The sequence below is a fragment of the Oculina patagonica genome, chromosome 8, assembly GCF_052425735.1.
Source record: "Oculina patagonica isolate OP01 chromosome 8, crgOcupat, whole genome shotgun sequence".
In the NCBI taxonomy this organism is placed as follows: Eukaryota; Metazoa; Cnidaria; class Anthozoa; order Scleractinia; family Oculinidae; genus Oculina; species Oculina patagonica.
In genome coordinates, this window is record NC_135765.1 from 194,372 (window position 1) to 211,857 (window position 17,486).

Below are 17,486 nucleotides of genomic sequence, written 5' to 3' on the forward strand. Positions count from 1 at the left end.
TGAAATTCTTTGAAAATGAGGTAAGACACCAAGAATTCCATTAAAAAGCGTTCGCCCCTAGGAATTGCATGGGTTTTCCAGGATTTTACGCCTTACGATTTCCATAGCTTTTCACCCATTCCCCCTTAAGAATTCTCGTTTTTCTTATCTGGCACCTAAGGAAATCCATGAGCTTTTTTTCCCCTTACCCCCAAAGAATTCCACTGTTCCTCCACAGGACGGGAACAAAAATTTAATGCAATAGCCTATTACGGAACACTAGCAAAAATACTTTACTATAATAGCGTAATAAAGTATAACGAAGTAACGCCAGTAAAGAGTTTTATTACAGTTTTCGTTCAAGTGTTTAAAGAAAGCTTACTAATTGTTATTAAGAGCTACGTATCGTTGTACAGTGAAGATCAACCCATGTGACAGTAATCCGTGTGAAAACCAAGCAACTTGTATTCCTGATGACATAAACTCACCTCTTGGATACACTTGTCAAGGTAAGCCTAATATTGAGAGTGAATGTTCTGTTTTGAGTATCAGAAGCATAAAAGCTTCTGTTAGTATTTAAGTAATGGCGACATAGTCTTAGATTTTTAATTTGGAAAATGGTTAGGCCAATTTCCGAGTTCCCGGGAGTAAGGTCAGTTTCACTCCTTTGCTTCTTCCATCGTTCAATGTTAGACATTTTGTTAATCTCTAGACTAAAGTGCATAGCGCTTGCGCATTTATTGCGCATCATTAACCGAGGGCGAGAAAACCTTCTTAAAAAAAGTCTTACGTAAAGTTTTCCTCCTCCAATAAACAGACGCCCCTTTTGAGTTTGGAATCGAAATACTCTACCGCCGAAAAAGTTCAAAATCCATTATTATCTTTACAAGTTCTAAAATGATGAAAGACTTCACGTGATTTTATAAATACAGGAGACGGAGAGGCAAACGCAGTACAGCTGCTGATTGCAATAAATGGATATGTTCATAACGAAATGATACGTTGGAAAAGAGAACATAAAAAAGAAACGAAAACACGATACCCTAACTATTCGAACAAGACCCATTCTACTCTGAATTACAAGTGCAGCTGTACATCCATTGCGCCACGCCCCCACAACAGATGAAAAAAATCAAGCAGATAATGACTCATTGTGAAAAGGTTGGAAAAGGAAACAGTAGCTGGATTCCCTGTTTTTCGTTTTTTTTTTTCATTCAAAAGAAAAACGTTTATGTAACTTAGCTGCACCAAACGTTCGCCTCTGGACAGACAAAATCTGCCATTGGTAAAAAATGGTAACTAAAGAATAGAAAGAGTAAGAAACGTTTTCCCTTTTTTACTAGAGCAAATTTATCCGTGCGACAGCAGTCCATGCTACAACGATGGCACCTGTGTCAATGACAATCAAGACGTCTCAAAGTACCACTGCCAATGCCCTCCGTGGATAACTGGGCCTAACTGTGGAGGTAGGTCAGGAACTTTTAGTGTAACTAACTGTAAAGGTGAGCCATGATATTTTTTTCAGTGTAATGGGCTGCGGATATGTTTAGTATTTTAATTCTTGTTCTAGTTTTTAATCTTAGTTAGCTTACCGCATAGGTTTTGTCTTTTTATTGTATTTTAGATTTTAATGTATTTTATTTTCTCAGAGGTCCCTTCTGAAAACCACCCATAGATGATTGGAGGCCTCCTCTTAAAATATTATGTATTATTTTATACGTATTATTTAATACAAATGAGTGTTATTTTCGGAAATACCAACCAACTTTGATAGCAGTTTCAAAGAACGTACTACAGAAAAAAAATCAGAACCTTTACAGCGGGATTTACGATAGATGATTTTGTTGGGAGCAGGTCGACAATATATGTTTTGGTTACTATGTGTACCCGCTGTGATGGATTGAGCATTGATGCATGTATTTTATGTCCTTCTGGCCTTGTGTGCGTTGAACCACAGATGAATCATTTTGAATTTACTTATAGTGCACTTCGGGTCCGTTGAAATACATATTGAGAAACATGGTAACATCAACTTCTTAGTTTGGGAAATTATTACTGCCTAGCATTAGTGTAACAATCCGTTCAAGCGTGTTAATATCGACGTTTCTATTTTGACAGTTTTGTCGAGTGCATGTGAAAGCAACCCATGTGTCAACGATGGCTATTGTAGTAGTGATTTGGCTATGGATCCATCTCAGTACAAATGTGCTTGTAGCGCTTGGTTCACTGGCAAAAATTGTGAAGGCAAAAACACATTTTCTTTTATTTAATCATAGTTAATAATGGGAAATGGTTAAGAAGCCCGGCAAACATCAAAGAAGCAAAAAAAGAGAGGCCAAGATTTAGGTTAGAAGGTCCATGACAGTGCACATCTTTTGTTTTGCGCTCATACACTATGCATGAGTTACCTAATCGGAATGTTTTTATTGGTTAGTTGCATGAACACACGTAACCGCCTATTGTATTTTTTCCGGTTTTGTGCACTGCATGTCAACCACCCAAAACAGCGAGCAAAAGTCTATAACAAAAAACTTTGCCTGGCTTCATAACCATTTCCCTCTATTAACTCTTTATGAATTAATCATTTACTAATTTTATTGTTTCCTTTTTTTTATGTATTTGTTTGTTTGTTAATTTGTTAATTTGTTAGCTATGGCCTCCGGGTAATTTATTTGGTACAACCTTCATGGTTTTTCAACTACTTGATGAGTTTTCTGAGAAAAAGTGCATTAAAAGACGACTTGAATTTGTCATTCTTCCAATGCAGTTCAAATCTATCCATGCGATAGCAAACCGTGTCTTAATGGCGGAACATGTAGTAACGACCCTCACGATATATCCAAGTATCACTGCCAGTGTCTACAATGGTTCACAGGCGAAAGATGCCAAGGTAATATATCAGTATTGCATTATATTATCCCATATTTTATCAAGGAGCATTTTGATCAAAAAAATGTTTCCCAGCATTGAAGTCTTTGTATATATAATAGGAGGGTATAAACTGAAATCCTTACGGGACTGGTTTAATCAGGAAAAACTGATTTCGACCATGAGTTTTATGGGGAAGGAAAATACTACAAATAACCATATTTATTTATTCAACCGAGCCTCCTATCCATACAACGGGTCTTGCACTGTATGAAAGTGAAAGTGATGAAACTGGCTTTTTTTTTCTCTTTAATGGGAGGATTGGTGGTCGTCGCCGCCTTGATATAATATTTTCGTTCCCAGAGGCCGGCACGTGAGGTTTACGACAATTATTGTTTAGAATATCCCCGGAGTTTTACGACGAATTTAACCAATGTATATATTTTTTCTCTAGAGGCACAAACTATATGCGATGTTGATAATTCATGCATGAACGGAGGGACATGTAACAGCAGTGTAGACAGTCCCGCAGAGTACACGTGTGCATGTGGCGAATGGTATACTGGAAAGGACTGCGAAGGTGATTTAATACCTGAGTTATTATTATGGAGAATGTACTTAACCTGGCTTGGTCTCCTTTGTTTGTGCGGGCAGATATCTTTAGAATCCTTCGTCATTTAAAAACCTAAGGGTGGGTTTGATTTTACAAAGAGTCAGGACTGCTGGAGAACCTGCAAAATAGTTGGCAAAACGCAAGTCTGGGACGTGACATAATACATGTAAATAAGTCAATTTGTTATCCCAATAATTATCTCCATGCATTACAAAATTCAATATTTCTTACACTATAATGTACTCTGAATAAGAGGGGGCCAGAATTAACCTGGACGTGTCGTAAATCACGCGATAATACAGGCTAACATGTGGGAACCGCGGTGGCCAAAATGGTTTGTGCGCTGGATTCTGGATCGAGCAATCCGGGTTCGAGCCCTGGCTGAGGCACTTCGTTGTGTTCTTGGGCAAGACACTTTACTCTCACAGTGCCTCTCTCCACCCAGGTGTATAAATGGGTACCGGCGAATTTAATGCTGGGGGTAATGTATTGACCCTATGATTGACTAGCATCCCATCCAGGGAGAAGTAGAAACTACTCCTAGTCGCTTCATGATACGGAAACCGGCATAAGCTCGGCCTTATGGACTTCTAGGCTCGTATGCACACTTAAACATTTTTTACAGGTAACATGTTTTAGAAATTGAAGATTATTTTCATTGTTTCAGTTCGAATCTTCCCTTGTGACAGTCAACCTTGTGTTAATGGAGGCACTTGCACAAATGATGAACAAGATGTCTCATTATATCATTGTAGCTGCACAGGCGGTTACAGCGGTAAAAACTGCCAAGGTATGTTTCCCGCCGCTGTTTAGCTAAAGGCAGTCACGAGGAACGCAGCATGCGGTACAGATCATATTCACACCTGATACCCACATTTTTAACAAGAAAGTATTTCTTTGCTGACTGGAAGAACCATGCACCACCCCCCCCCCCCCCCAATTCCTCACCCTTTACATTTTACGCTAAAAAAAATCACTTGATAATAAATTTAATGTCCTTCTTGGTGTGTCTGGTTGACCTTATTTCAGACTGATAGGAAGGCACCCACCACTTGGTTCGAGCATAAAAGCATAATGGGATGATGTTTCGTATTTACTTTTAAATTTATTATTTAAAACATAGTCCGCTTGTCATGACGATCTCCTCGACAAATTTCCGGTCTTAAGTCTGTAAGATGATGAAAACTACGGTTACCGTTTCCTTTATTTTCATTGTATTATTAATAACTTTTCCTTTACAGTAGCAGAATTGAATCATCGTTTTTTCGTTTTACCTTTAGTTCCGCCTTTCAGCAAAATCGCCTGCTTTCATCATGACAGCGGTCTCCTACCTGATGTACTCGGTGACTTTAGAGACCTAGTGAATCAGAATAAGGCTCCGGAGGCAATCAGCACATGCGCTGAGTTGGCTTTTGGTAAAACTTTCAAGTTTTTTGCGCTGGGAAACAATGGCAAATGTCGGTCAGGCCCGAATGCGCAAGATGAATATCACAACAAAAGCTCCACCAGTGATACGAACTGCCCGAATGGCATCGGTATCGACAAACGTATTGTTGTCTACACCTTTGGTAAGTTAACATTACAACTTAAAATATATCATTGTAGACTAATTATATAAAATGTAACTACTAGTCAGTAGTATTCAATCTCTGTCTATTATTATTTATTATATAAACTGCAGTGGTATAGCGAGTGGTAGCAAATCGATAAAAATGGTATCACACACGTGTGGATAAAAATGGTATCCACACATGTGATATCATGTTGACCAATCAGCTCGCAGAGTTTGCCATGTTTCAATACTCTTCGGACATGTTCGGAAAATGGTCGGAAATCTCGGAAAATCGTCAAAAACATCGTAATTAGTAGGCTTATATAATAAACAGAATAATACATGGTTGTTTGGATATATGAAATATATCTTCTCGTGTTCAAAATCGATACTCGAAGATAAATTTCATATCTTCGCGCAACCATGTATTATCCTCTATTACTTGACATGTAAGGCAGACAAAGACTCTGGTAGGGATATTTTGTAGTTCTTATTTATATTCACGACTATCAAACAGACGAAATGGGTGTGCAGCTCGAACTCGTCCGAGTATTTAATACCGTCCTCGTCAAGTATAATGTTCAAACGTACAAAACTGAAACACTACTTGGACTTCAAGCCTATACGCCGTTGGTACGAAAACCCAAAAACCCAGGGGGAAAAATGGGAACGTACTCCCCAACCAAATGCAGGCGCGTGCCCCTTTGGGGTTAAAGGTAAAGTACAAAGATAGCAAAAGTGTATAAAATAAAAGTTGAAAAGTTCGAGAGCTGAGATGAATACATTACAACTATTAATCCTTATAACGTTACAACAATAGAGTCAATTAACGCCATAACAGCTCACGTGCGTTCATACCAATGAGAAACTATTTACATCTCTGTCACCGCCACTTACAGTTAAGTTCCGCCGAATGTAAATACATTTATCGAATCGAACACTTACAATGAATGTTTAAACAGTAAGGTATTGGCCTTGATTTCTTATTTTTTTTTATATAGAATTGCTTCCAAAACGGAATCCTCTGGGTTGCTTCAAAGAGAAAAAGTATGACGCTCGACTACTTAACATAAAGTTCGGGAGCTTTGCAAACACGTACAACGCCTCAGATCCACACGCGACTGTCGTCAAATGCGCGCACCTCGCGCGCGACATGGACTACGAATACTTTGCCGTGCAAAACCTTGGTGACTGTCGCACAGATTTAAATATTGTCGACAACTATGACACATATGGAGAGGCCCTTCCAGAAAAGTGTGTGGGAGGGGTGGGTGCAACATTGACTAATTTTGTATACCGACTGAGGCCTGCATTCACTGGTCCAAACGTGTGCGACACTTCACCGTGCAAGAACGGAGGTACATGTGTGGTGCACTTCAACGATCCAAATAGGTACTACTGTGAGTGCGGAGATTGGTTCGTTGGAGATAACTGCGAAGGTAGGTAAAGAGCGATTTTCATGTAAGACATCTTCTCTATTTACTCTAACTATTTGCCATACATGCGAACTTCAGTGCAAGACATATTTTATCGATTAAGAGTGCAGCTAGCTTTCCACCCATAACTCAAAGAACTGTGGTTTCGAACCTTACTGAAGAAATTACTGTTAATTTTGTGCAGCTTACGCGGAAACACGTCTTACTCTTGACATGTAATTAAGTTGGGATAATAACATTTTTGCAGTTTTGGAAAAGTATTGGAGGAGGAGAGAGCGCCTAAAAGGTTTTAAACTGGAATTACTATGAGACCAAAATTTTTATTTAAAATATGGGCTGATGAAGCAATTTAACAGGAATGATCGGCGATGGGTAGAAAGCAGAATAGTTGGAAGAACACCACCACGAACGTTTACGACTGTGGAGACAAGCGCGCAGCATCGCGATGCAAAAGCAAAATTCACAAGCAATTCTTCTTGTACTGAAGATAACGCAACTTCTTACAATACTGACGCCTTGCTAAACGCTTGAAAGTCTTTCTCCTCCATAGGGCTTTAAAATTGGCACAAGAAAAAAATAATTGAAATTTTGTAGTAATTTCGAGCTACATTTTTTGGTTAAAGTGCACAAGATTAATGCAAGTTCCGTTAAACCGCATAAACTACACACCAGGCATGAAACGTGTTTGAAACGGACACATAATGTGAACAATGCAATAACAAGCATGTTTCGTTGAAATATGTTTTTTCTGAACAAGTTTAAGGTCTAATGTGAACACCTATTGTATCCATCAACAAATAGCAATTAAGCTGTCGCCACTTTTTCTCTGCATTGATTAGCTATCGGTATACATCCCCATAGAAAAGATCATTGACCATTCATGACAATTCAACGTTCAGTATACGTAGAATTTATATTTCGTGTTTTACAGTTCAAATCTTCCCATGTGACAGCAATCCATGTCAAAATGGCGCCACTTGTAACAATGATGCTGACGACATTTCCAAATACAACTGTCAGTGCAAAGACTGGTTCACTGGGATAAACTGCGAAGGTAATCAACTAAAGACAATCATCCCTCGTATCATTATAATACGTAGAAGGAAACTGGTAGTGAAAGATAATGTCAATCTGTACTTGCACGCGACTCCGTGATTACTCTTCGCCTTTCAGTTTTTTTGTAACAGCTCTACGGCATTACATCTGAATGTCTAAGAATGATTACCCACATTACTGATTTTGACGTTAACAGAACTCTACAACACAACTGAACTCGCCAGGCTGACTACTCCGACTAGTCTCTTTATATCATAAGGTACACTAGTAAGTATACTCCCTCAATACAACACACAAAACTTAGTTCAGCCTATTCAGTGCAAAACATCCCTGAACCCAGAGACATGTCTCTGAGTTGGTCAGACAAGGGAATCTTCTTGACCTAATAAAGCGTATTGTATACGTTGCCTTTGCTTTATTTATATTGCCTTTGCGTTATCGCAAGACTGCAAAAACCAGCTTACTCTACTATTATTCTTTGTAATGCTAACTTTTGATTTATTTCTTAGTGGCTCAAACAATTTGCGACACTGATAACCCATGTTTGAATGGTGGTTATTGTGCCAGTAACACAAGCAGCCCAGCACAATACACTTGCAACTGTGGTGACTGGTTTACAGGCACAAATTGCGAAGGTATTTGCTTTCTTTTTGGGTTGTTTTACTTACTAAGCTTCGATCCCGGCCGCTGTGCTAACTCCGTTAAAAAAAAGAAGCTTTATATATCAAATAATTTGATAAAACATTTGGCTGAAACGCTCATTTTTGCTGACCAAGCTGGTGACAGACCCATCAGTCTAAACCTTCAACACCAGTTATTATACCATATCAAGCCATATTAGGGATTGACCAAAGAGAGCCTTCAAAAGAAAACTTCTTTGACGACTTTTTAATATTTTGGAAAACGGAAACAACTATATACTGAAACGCCACTGATAATTTAAAAAGTAAACGCGTTTTATCGTTTTGTGAATGAGGTAAGAAAAGAGCCATTGGCATTCAGCTGTCACATTGAAATGTCCCGAAGGATAAATTATATATCAACTGCTAAGAGCTTTAGGATATCAAGTTGGGGGTGTGGTTTAACTTTAAGGTGTTGTCAGAAATTCATGTTGGGGGAGGGGGGATGTGTTGGCATCCCCCTCTTGCAGGTCAATGCGTTAACATAAATTATTTCCAGGAATCGAACAACAATCCCTCTCTGAGATCGAGCTGAGCGAATCAGAGTTTACTAGCTAGAAATTAAGTCCCTACTTTGGAGTTAAAACTACAAAAAATCCCCCTCTTTCGTGTTTTCAGTTCGAATCTACCCGTGTGACAGCAATCCATGTGTGAACGGAGCCACCTGCAGTAATGATGACCAAGATGTCTCATTATATCACTGCCATTGCACCGACGGATACAGCGGGAAAAACTGCCAAGGTAGGGAATTTTAACGCGAAAAACTTGTCGAAATAAAACACTAACACATATAATAAGTACTGTACATGTACGTAGCTGTACTGTTAGCAATACGGAATTTCTATCTTGTTTTTCTCCGCGTGTAATAATCACGGGATAAAAATGTAAAGAAGTGAGGTTACGAAGACGCACTTGTGACCGTTAGGTGTTATTTTTTTTTATTTAATTACCATCGAATAATAGGTCTATGTTTTCTATGAGCGAATAGTCAACGAAGAAAAGCGCCGAGTTGACCTTATCGCTCAAACAAAGCGAGGGTGAAAACTCTTCTAAGGGATTACAGTAAGAATGCTATTATTTTATATATTTGGTTATTTTAAACCAAAATTATGGATTAATTTCCCTTTTAAGAGCAACGCTCTCGCTATCATATTCTGTAAACAAATAGCCAACAATAAGAATCCGATTATGTTCAATTTATTAGTGAAATGGACTCACTACGCTCAAGTATGTTCACTTTGCTCATCTCTAGACTGAGGTAACACACCAGCCTAGCAGTGGACTGCTGTTTCGTCCTCTTTGGGACTCGTCAGCACTGCGTTAGGCATGGTGGTAATAGGAGAAAAGTTCTTATTTTCCCCACCTCGGTGATTCAACACTTGTGGTACACAAGGTGGATCTCTAGAGATGAGGGCATTAGATGTCTTAGACTACCGTATACCTATATATATGTATGTGTATAAGTGCTTACTTTAATAAGAATCCGATTCACATATTTTCAATAGAACATATATGCTGAGATTCTATTAGACTCTCTTATTGTTTCTACGAAAAGATATTCGAGAGAATTGTTTAATCTTCCTAATAACCAGTTTGCAAAACTGCTTTCAAAACATATATCTGATCATTCCTTCGATTCAAAAACTCCTGTCCTATGCGAATATTTTAAAAGACCAATAAGGTTCGCGCATTTTCCGCAGAACACGATAATTGCCTACCACGTTTTGAACATTTGACGCAAATTTATTGTGGACAACTTGCTGATGACGCATTTTCATTAAGACTTTAAAAACGAGAAGAAATCTGGGGCTAGTCTCACCTCCAGGGACAACACGGCGTCTTATCTTTTGTTTTATACTCATAATTTAAGCAGAGCCCCTGTTGATACCAGCCAAGTGCTGATAAAGGGCCTTCCTGCCTAAATGAAAATTGCTTTTGACTTGTGACCCAGTGGCGGGCCCACGAGCGAACTGCAAGATAAAAATCGCTCCAGATTTTTAAATTGAAAGAGTCACAAATTTTACTTGCTGGATATCAATTCTAAATACATAAATTGCTAAATAGTGTATAATCTATGCAGCTTTACTTGTGAGCTATTAGATTGTAAGGTTGAAATTAGCAACTTAAAGATCTATATACACATTAAGCCTTGCCATTAGTCCTATAAAGACACTTTCGAAACTGATAATTTTCGAAATGTTTTCCTTTCTCTTCTTCCAGTGCCTTCTTTCAGCAAAATCGCCTGCTTTAATACCGGATCCAGTCTCCTACCTGATGAACTCGGTGATTTCAGGGATCTAGTCAACGAAAATAAGCCTCAGGAGGCAATCAGTGCGTGTTCTGAGTTGGCATTTGGTAAAGGTTACAAGTTCTTTGCGCTGGGATACAATGGTAAATGTCGATCAGGCCCGAATGCGAGCGACGAATATCACATCCAAGGCTCCACCAGTGATACGAACTGCCCGAATGGCATCGGTATCGACAAACGTATTGTTGTCTACACCTTTGGTATGTCATTCTTAAACGATTTTAATTAATCAATTTTTAAAATCATTAGTTTTAATTGTTTCCGTTAGATATCAAATTGGATGTTTATGGATGATATATAGAGAGTAATTCTGGTCTTGTTTTCCATTACAGAATTGCTTCCAAAACAGAATTCTCTGGGCTGCTATAAAGAGAAAAAAAATGAATATAGATTGCTTAATATCAAGTTCGGAAATTTTAAGAACACGTACAACGCCTCAGATCCACACGCGACAGTCGTCAAATGCGCGCACCTCGCGCGCGACATGGACTACGAATACTTTGCCGTGCAGGATTTTGGTGATTGTCGCACAGATATAAATATAGCTGACAACTATGACACATATGGAGAGGCCCTTCCAGAAAAGTGCGTGGGAGGGGTGGGTGCAACATTGACTAATTTTGTATATCGGCTGAGGCCTGCATTCACTAGTCCAAACGTGTGCGACACTTCACCGTGCAAGAACGGAGGTACATGCGTGGTGCATTTCAACGATCCTAATAGGTACTACTGTGAATGCGGAGATTGGTTCGTTGGAGATAATTGCGAAGGTATGTGAAAACAAATTTTCTAACGATGTATCCACGCCTAAATATTTACTGTAAATAATATTTAAGCTCCATACAGTGCAATGCACATTTAATTCATACAGAGTGCAGCAAGTAGAAATTTAATATAACCTAGTAATCAACATCACCTTAGCTGCTTTTTAAAAACGTGTACGTTGTCTCTGCTTCATTCTCTAATCATTTGGCAGACGTATTCGTTCCAGATTTGTAACATTCATGACCAATAACTATTCTAGACAACATATCATTTTCTTGTATATTTTACAGTTCAAATCTTCCCATGTGACAGCAATCCATGTCAAAATGGCGCCACTTGTAACAATGATGCTGACGACATTTCCAAATACAACTGTCAGTGCACAGACTGGTTCACTGGGATAAACTGCGAAGGTAATCAACCAAAGAAAATCATAATATGATGATGATACAGAAAAGGGAACTGGTAGTTACAAAATATCATGCCAATAATATGTGATGTATGTGACGTTGTGATGTCTAGAGTTTGATTACATACTATCATTTTTAGGTGTAGTTATTTCCCACGTCTCCCTACGACAGGGATAAAACGGGTTCAATACCCCGAATACCTTTTTTACATCATAGTTTACGTTAAGGACAACATAAAATAGAACATGTTAAAGACTTTTTAGGTGGAAAAAGCATTGCTATCCTTGTTAAAGTTTAAAATTTCCAAAACCAGGCAGCGCTAATTTCGGCGTTAGGCTTATATGGGGAACTCCTATTACCTCTTAAGTTTCGTAGCATTGACTTTCATACATAACAGCGTTGTCTCTTGCTTTCCTTCTTAGTGGCTCAAACAATTTGCGACACTGATAACCCATGTTTGAATGGTGGATATTGTGCCAGTAACACAAGCAGCCCGACACAATATACTTGTGACTGTGGTGACTGGTTTACAGGCGAAAACTGCCAAGGTATTTGGTTCGTTCCTTTTTACTTATTTAGCCTTGATCCTAGCCGCAGCTGGTTGTTTATTTTTTATTCTATTTGCCACACAATGACATTACAAAAACATGGTTCAATAGAACATTTTTGTAATATATAGTTAGTTACAAAGGAAAGTGGCCGGGAGGCTGAAAAGAAACTAGAAAGCTTAAGCTTGACTACTAAGTTGACTTGAAAAATTAGGTTAGTTGGTTACATAGCGTTATGTCTCTTAATAAACAAAAAGTTAATTTATCCATAGTTTAATTGTTTTAACAATTAAACTATGTAAATTAACTTTTTGTTTATTAAGAGACATAACGCTATGTAAAGAAATTAAAGAAAGCCCTTAAAATTTTAAAAAAATTTAAGGGCTTTCTTTAAATAGCAAATTGATCGAATTAGCGTTGGCGATATAACCGTTTTTTTCTGAGAGCTTATAAAAAGTAAGAAACAGTACAGCCTTCAACGGATCGACTCTTAAATCTTGTGATAAACTGAACAACTGGCTGCAGCTCACCTTTCGGTTAACCTAGCTGTCAATACAGGTAACTTGACCAAGCTGTCAATATAACCTAGCTGTCAATATAGGCTGTCAAAATAGGCCCGTTAGTCTTAACATTCCTATAGCTAGCCAATCAATTATGGTACCATTTAGATATCCCCCTTTCTCATTTATTCTCCTCATTCCAGCTTGTTAAGCCAGGTCTGCAGCGTCCTTCGGTTGCATCAAGTGTAACCTAAGTGTGGTGTTGGACTTGAAAACGAATCGTATGTCTTGCTGTTTCAGGAAGCAGCGTATTAGTTCTTATAATACCTTCACATAAGGCAAAACGGCGCGGGATTTGAATTCTTCTGTTAATATGCAGATCATGATGCAGATCATGGAATTCGCGTGGCGCAGAGCACAAGCCAGGCACAAGATCTAATAACGAAAGCGCAATAAGATTTCACGCGGAAACAACAGACCATGACATTCATCCGGATTATGTAGAAATTTTAGAAAGAAATGTCAACAATAGGCAACAACGCCTATTCCTAGAAGCGCTGCATTCTATCCAGGACATTAACTGTGTAAATGAGCATGTGCATTTTCCACAAGTTTATTTAGCATTGGGAACATCCAGAGAGACCGGCGGCGTATAAAAACTTATTATGCAAAAACTGAACTGGGGTCAAGCAAGGATGCATGCTGTCACCTTTGCTGTTTTTGATTACCCTAGACTGGGTGATGAAAGAAACAACAAGTCACCAACGTACTGGAATCAGATGGAAATTGACAACCGTATTAGAAGATCTGGATTATGCGGATGACCTCTGCCTTCTATCCACCCATGGAACACATCTAGGCGAGAAAACAGCTAGATTACAGAACAATGCGCGTAGAGTTGGGCTTAAGATTAACACCAAAAAGACCAAATGGATGAGCACTGGATGCAAAAGAAATTGCCAAATAAAGATAGATGGGCATGAGATAGAGAAAATAGAGCAGTTCTCTTACCTTGGCAGTGTGATTGATGTGCAGGGAGGTGCCGATGCAGATGTAAAAACGCGTATCGGCAAAGCTAGACAGGCATTCATAGCACTGAAACCAGTTTGGAGATCCAAAAGGATTTCCCTTAAGACCAAATTAAGACTATTCAACTCAAATGTAAAGACAGTGCTTCTCTATGGCTCCGAAAGCTGGAAAACAACACAGGACGTAGTTAAAAAGTTGAAGGTTTTTATCCACAAGTGCCTCCGTATTATATTGGGAATAAGATGGCCACAAAAAATATCCAACCTGGAAGTACGAAACATCTGTAAACAAGAGGACATCATGGTGAGCTTAACCCGCAGGAAATGGAGTTGGATTGGGCATGTATTGAGGAAGGACTCCGGCGATGTGGCTAAAGAAGGTTTATTCTGGACACCAGAGGGAAAGCGAGCACGGGGAAGGCCTAGAACAACCTGGCGAAGGTCGGCCGAGAAAGAACTTAAGTCCCTGCACCTGACCTGGAATGGGATCCGGAAGGCGGCACAAGACCGCCCCCGCTGGAGAGAGACTGTAGAGGCCTTATGCGTCCAATGGCGCAATAAGGATCGATGATATGATGATGAAAAACTGAACCAATTTTAACTCTGATGAAGGTAGCAGAGAGTTACCGAAAATTCAGCTTTATACGTCTTTACCAACACTTTTTTAGATCAGATACAAACCAAAATTTTTATTATGTCTTTGTGATGTATTTAAAAGAGTAACCGCTAGGAACAAGAACTGGTAATAAATGTGATCTGCTTCTAATAAAGAGCTAAAGGCCTCGTGACGAGACGCTCCGTGTTGCAAATCATACGCTTATGCAGTATTTATGATCAGTGTGTGTGTGCTTGGTGTGAACGCTGGCGTAACGAGAAAGAAAATCATGCTGTCATTCACGGTGTCTGTTGTAAAATTGATGTCACTGAAGAATGAATCCGCCCTTGCGCCACACCGTGCTTGCAACTCTCTCTTAGTTTAGAATCAGGCAATATTTGATTCGCTTTCGCAGGATAACTACTAAATTGTTATTTGTTTACAGTGTGTTTGTCGTTATAAGGCACTTAATTTGTATCAATATTAAGTTCATAAGCTTATTTTATCACCGGTATAAATTTTCAAAGATGGTTAGATCACAACAATGTCCTGTCGATAGGCAGAGCACCATATTAAATTGTATTTTTATAGTGAATATGCGTGATCGTATTAAGTTGGGGGCTCAAGAAAACATTTCGTTAGTAATGAAAAATCCCCTAATGACAGTTAAGCTTTATACATTTACCCTCTTTCGTGTTTCAGTTCGAATCTACCCGTGTGACAGCAACCCTTGTGTGAACGGAGCCACCTGTAGTAATGATAACCAAGATGTCTCATTATATCACTGCCATTGCACAGACGGATACAGCGGGAAAAACTGCCAAGGTAGGGAATTATCACGGGCAAAGAAAAGAAAAAAATGGTGACTGTTTGAGCGATCTGTGTCCATAGCTAGAAATTTGAAAACGTTTTCAACTCATCTAAAAAAGTAAATTTGTCTATAAATGTTCGATCGCCTTCTGCGGTCTTCTTCGGAGAATGATAATTTCGCGAGAGTTACAAAATTCTAATATGCTGAAACGTTATTGTCTGTTGCCCCCCCCCCCCCTATATAGGAAGGCAGCCAGCGATGCGTAAACCATTGGGAAGGGCGCCCTTTCATTTACGGAAAGAGTGCAAAGATTCATGCTGTTTGATCGCGGAGTTATCCGGCATTTCTATTAGTTCCGGGTTTGGGTTCGGCCCCCCGAGATTTCCAATTTCTCTTGCTCTCCATAACATACGTAAATGGGCATGTCCTACAGGTCACTTTGTACACAATGCCTTTCAATTGTTTTTTTTTTGTCGGCCAAAATGTTTTCAAGAAGCCCAAACACCATTGTTCAATCTTTAGATTGTATTAACCTCGCACAAGTATACACTTATCCGCTTCCTTTTTTCTGTTCAGGTCATTTTCCCATTTATTGAATGAAATATTTTCTTCTTTTTCCCAGTGCCTTCTTACAGCAAAATCGCCTGCTTTAATACCGGATCCAGTTTTCTACCCGATGAACTTGGTGACTTCAGAGACCTTGTCACTGAAAATAAGCCTCAGGAAGCAATCAGTGCATGTTCTGAGTTGGCATTTGGTAAAAGTTACAACTTTTTTGCACTAGGATACAATGGTAAATGTCGGTCAGGCCCGGATGCGCGCGATGAATATCACAACAAAAGCTCCACCAGTGATACCAACTGTCCGAATGGTATCGGTATCGACAAACGTATTGTTGTCTACACATTTGGTAAGTTCACCTTTAGTAACATTTCTTAACAACATCGAAAGCTAATTTTCTACAGTGCCATTAGCCTGAGGTGATTTATCCATTTCTTTCAATATCAACAAATAAAATAAAAGGTAAAATAAAGAAATTGATGTCTTTGGCTTACGCACGAACAGTAAAGTATTGACCTTGATTTCTATTTTTTCTCTTAGAATCGCTTCCAGACCAGAATCCTCTGGGATGCTTTAAAGAGAAAAAATATGACGATCGATTACTTAACATCAAGTTTGGAAGTTTCGCGAACACGTACAACGACTCAGATCCACATGCAACAGTCGTCAAATGCGCGCACCTCGCGCGTGACATGGACTACGAATACTTTGCCGTGCAAAACCTTGGTGACTGCCGCACAGATATAAATATAGTTAACAACTATGACACATATGGAGAGGCCCTTCCAGAAAAGTGTGTGGGAGGGGTGGGTGCAACATTGACCAACTTCGTATATCGACTTGTAAGTCCTACATCCTATGCTGCAAACGTGTGCGATACTTTGCCGTGCAAGAACGGAGGTACATGTGTGGTGCATTTTAATGATCCTGGAAGGTACTACTGTGAGTGCGGAGATTGGTTTGTTGGAGAAAACTGCGAAGGTAAGTAATACATCTACGCTGGCTACTTAATACGCTAGAAAGATGTTTTTGCTTTATACATCGCAGTACAACGAAATAGGTCATTTTGAAGGTGATTGTATAGAATATACAATTTAACGTTTTCCCGCTTATAATGTACAAAGCCTACCATGATTCCTATTCTTAACGTCCAGTTACAATCGAAACAATGTTCATCTGTCCTTGGGTAACGTTGATAATCTTTACTTAAGCAATTAAGCGTGGTTTTATTACTGGCGTAATAAAACCACGCGGGATGTTGGTAGAACACGAAAAAAGCTTGTAAACCACAAGCCGTCAGGCAAGTGATTTACAAGCATTTCGAGTAACTTCGGCAAACGGTCGTCAAAAAAATAGGAATCTATTTTATATTTCGTGATCAAATGTCTTATTCTCGTTAAGTTCATCGGATGACGCGGTAAACCAATCACAGCGGCTGAAAGAATAAAACACAGGCTCAGCTCCACACACAAAATCCACGGATCGATGCGACAAAAACGCTAAAAAGTCCCTTAAAGCTATAAAAGTCGTAAGAAAGAAAGGAAAAAGGCAAACTGTCACAGTAAAAAATATATTCAACGATTTTAAAATTCTTTGACGTGGAAATCTAGCAAGTTGTGGTCGGAGTCATTCATTGCGAAAGTAAAGGACTGCACGAAAACTTTGCAAGTTCACAAACTTCGCAGTCTGACAAAGGTATTGAGAATAAAGGCTAGTTAAACAAACTCTGCTTCAGAAATTTGCTATGAATTTATTTATTCCGTTTTTCTTCGTTTT

At 39.0% G+C, this 17,486-nt stretch overlaps 1 protein-coding gene across 1 annotated transcript in view; it reads left to right on the forward strand.

Moving 5' to 3' along the window:
• The window catches only part of LOC144662300 (uncharacterized), a 43,169-nt gene that overhangs the window by 19,843 nt on the left and 5,840 nt on the right, over nt 1-17,486 (forward strand). The window contains exons 27-44 of the mRNA XM_078523083.1: nt 396-488; nt 1,323-1,445; nt 2,098-2,223; nt 2,747-2,869; nt 3,302-3,427; nt 4,128-4,250; nt 4,741-5,028; nt 6,014-6,451; nt 7,380-7,502; nt 8,014-8,139; nt 8,803-8,925; nt 10,405-10,692; nt 10,825-11,262; nt 11,548-11,670; nt 12,090-12,215; nt 15,041-15,163; nt 15,772-16,059; nt 16,251-16,691. Of these exons, the coding sequence (XP_078379209.1) occupies nt 396-488; nt 1,323-1,445; nt 2,098-2,223; nt 2,747-2,869; nt 3,302-3,427; nt 4,128-4,250; nt 4,741-5,028; nt 6,014-6,451; nt 7,380-7,502; nt 8,014-8,139; nt 8,803-8,925; nt 10,405-10,692; nt 10,825-11,262; nt 11,548-11,670; nt 12,090-12,215; nt 15,041-15,163; nt 15,772-16,059; nt 16,251-16,691 (3,639 nt within the window). The remainder of the gene's footprint in view (nt 1-395; nt 489-1,322; nt 1,446-2,097; nt 2,224-2,746; nt 2,870-3,301; nt 3,428-4,127; nt 4,251-4,740; nt 5,029-6,013; nt 6,452-7,379; nt 7,503-8,013; nt 8,140-8,802; nt 8,926-10,404; nt 10,693-10,824; nt 11,263-11,547; nt 11,671-12,089; nt 12,216-15,040; nt 15,164-15,771; nt 16,060-16,250; nt 16,692-17,486) is intronic.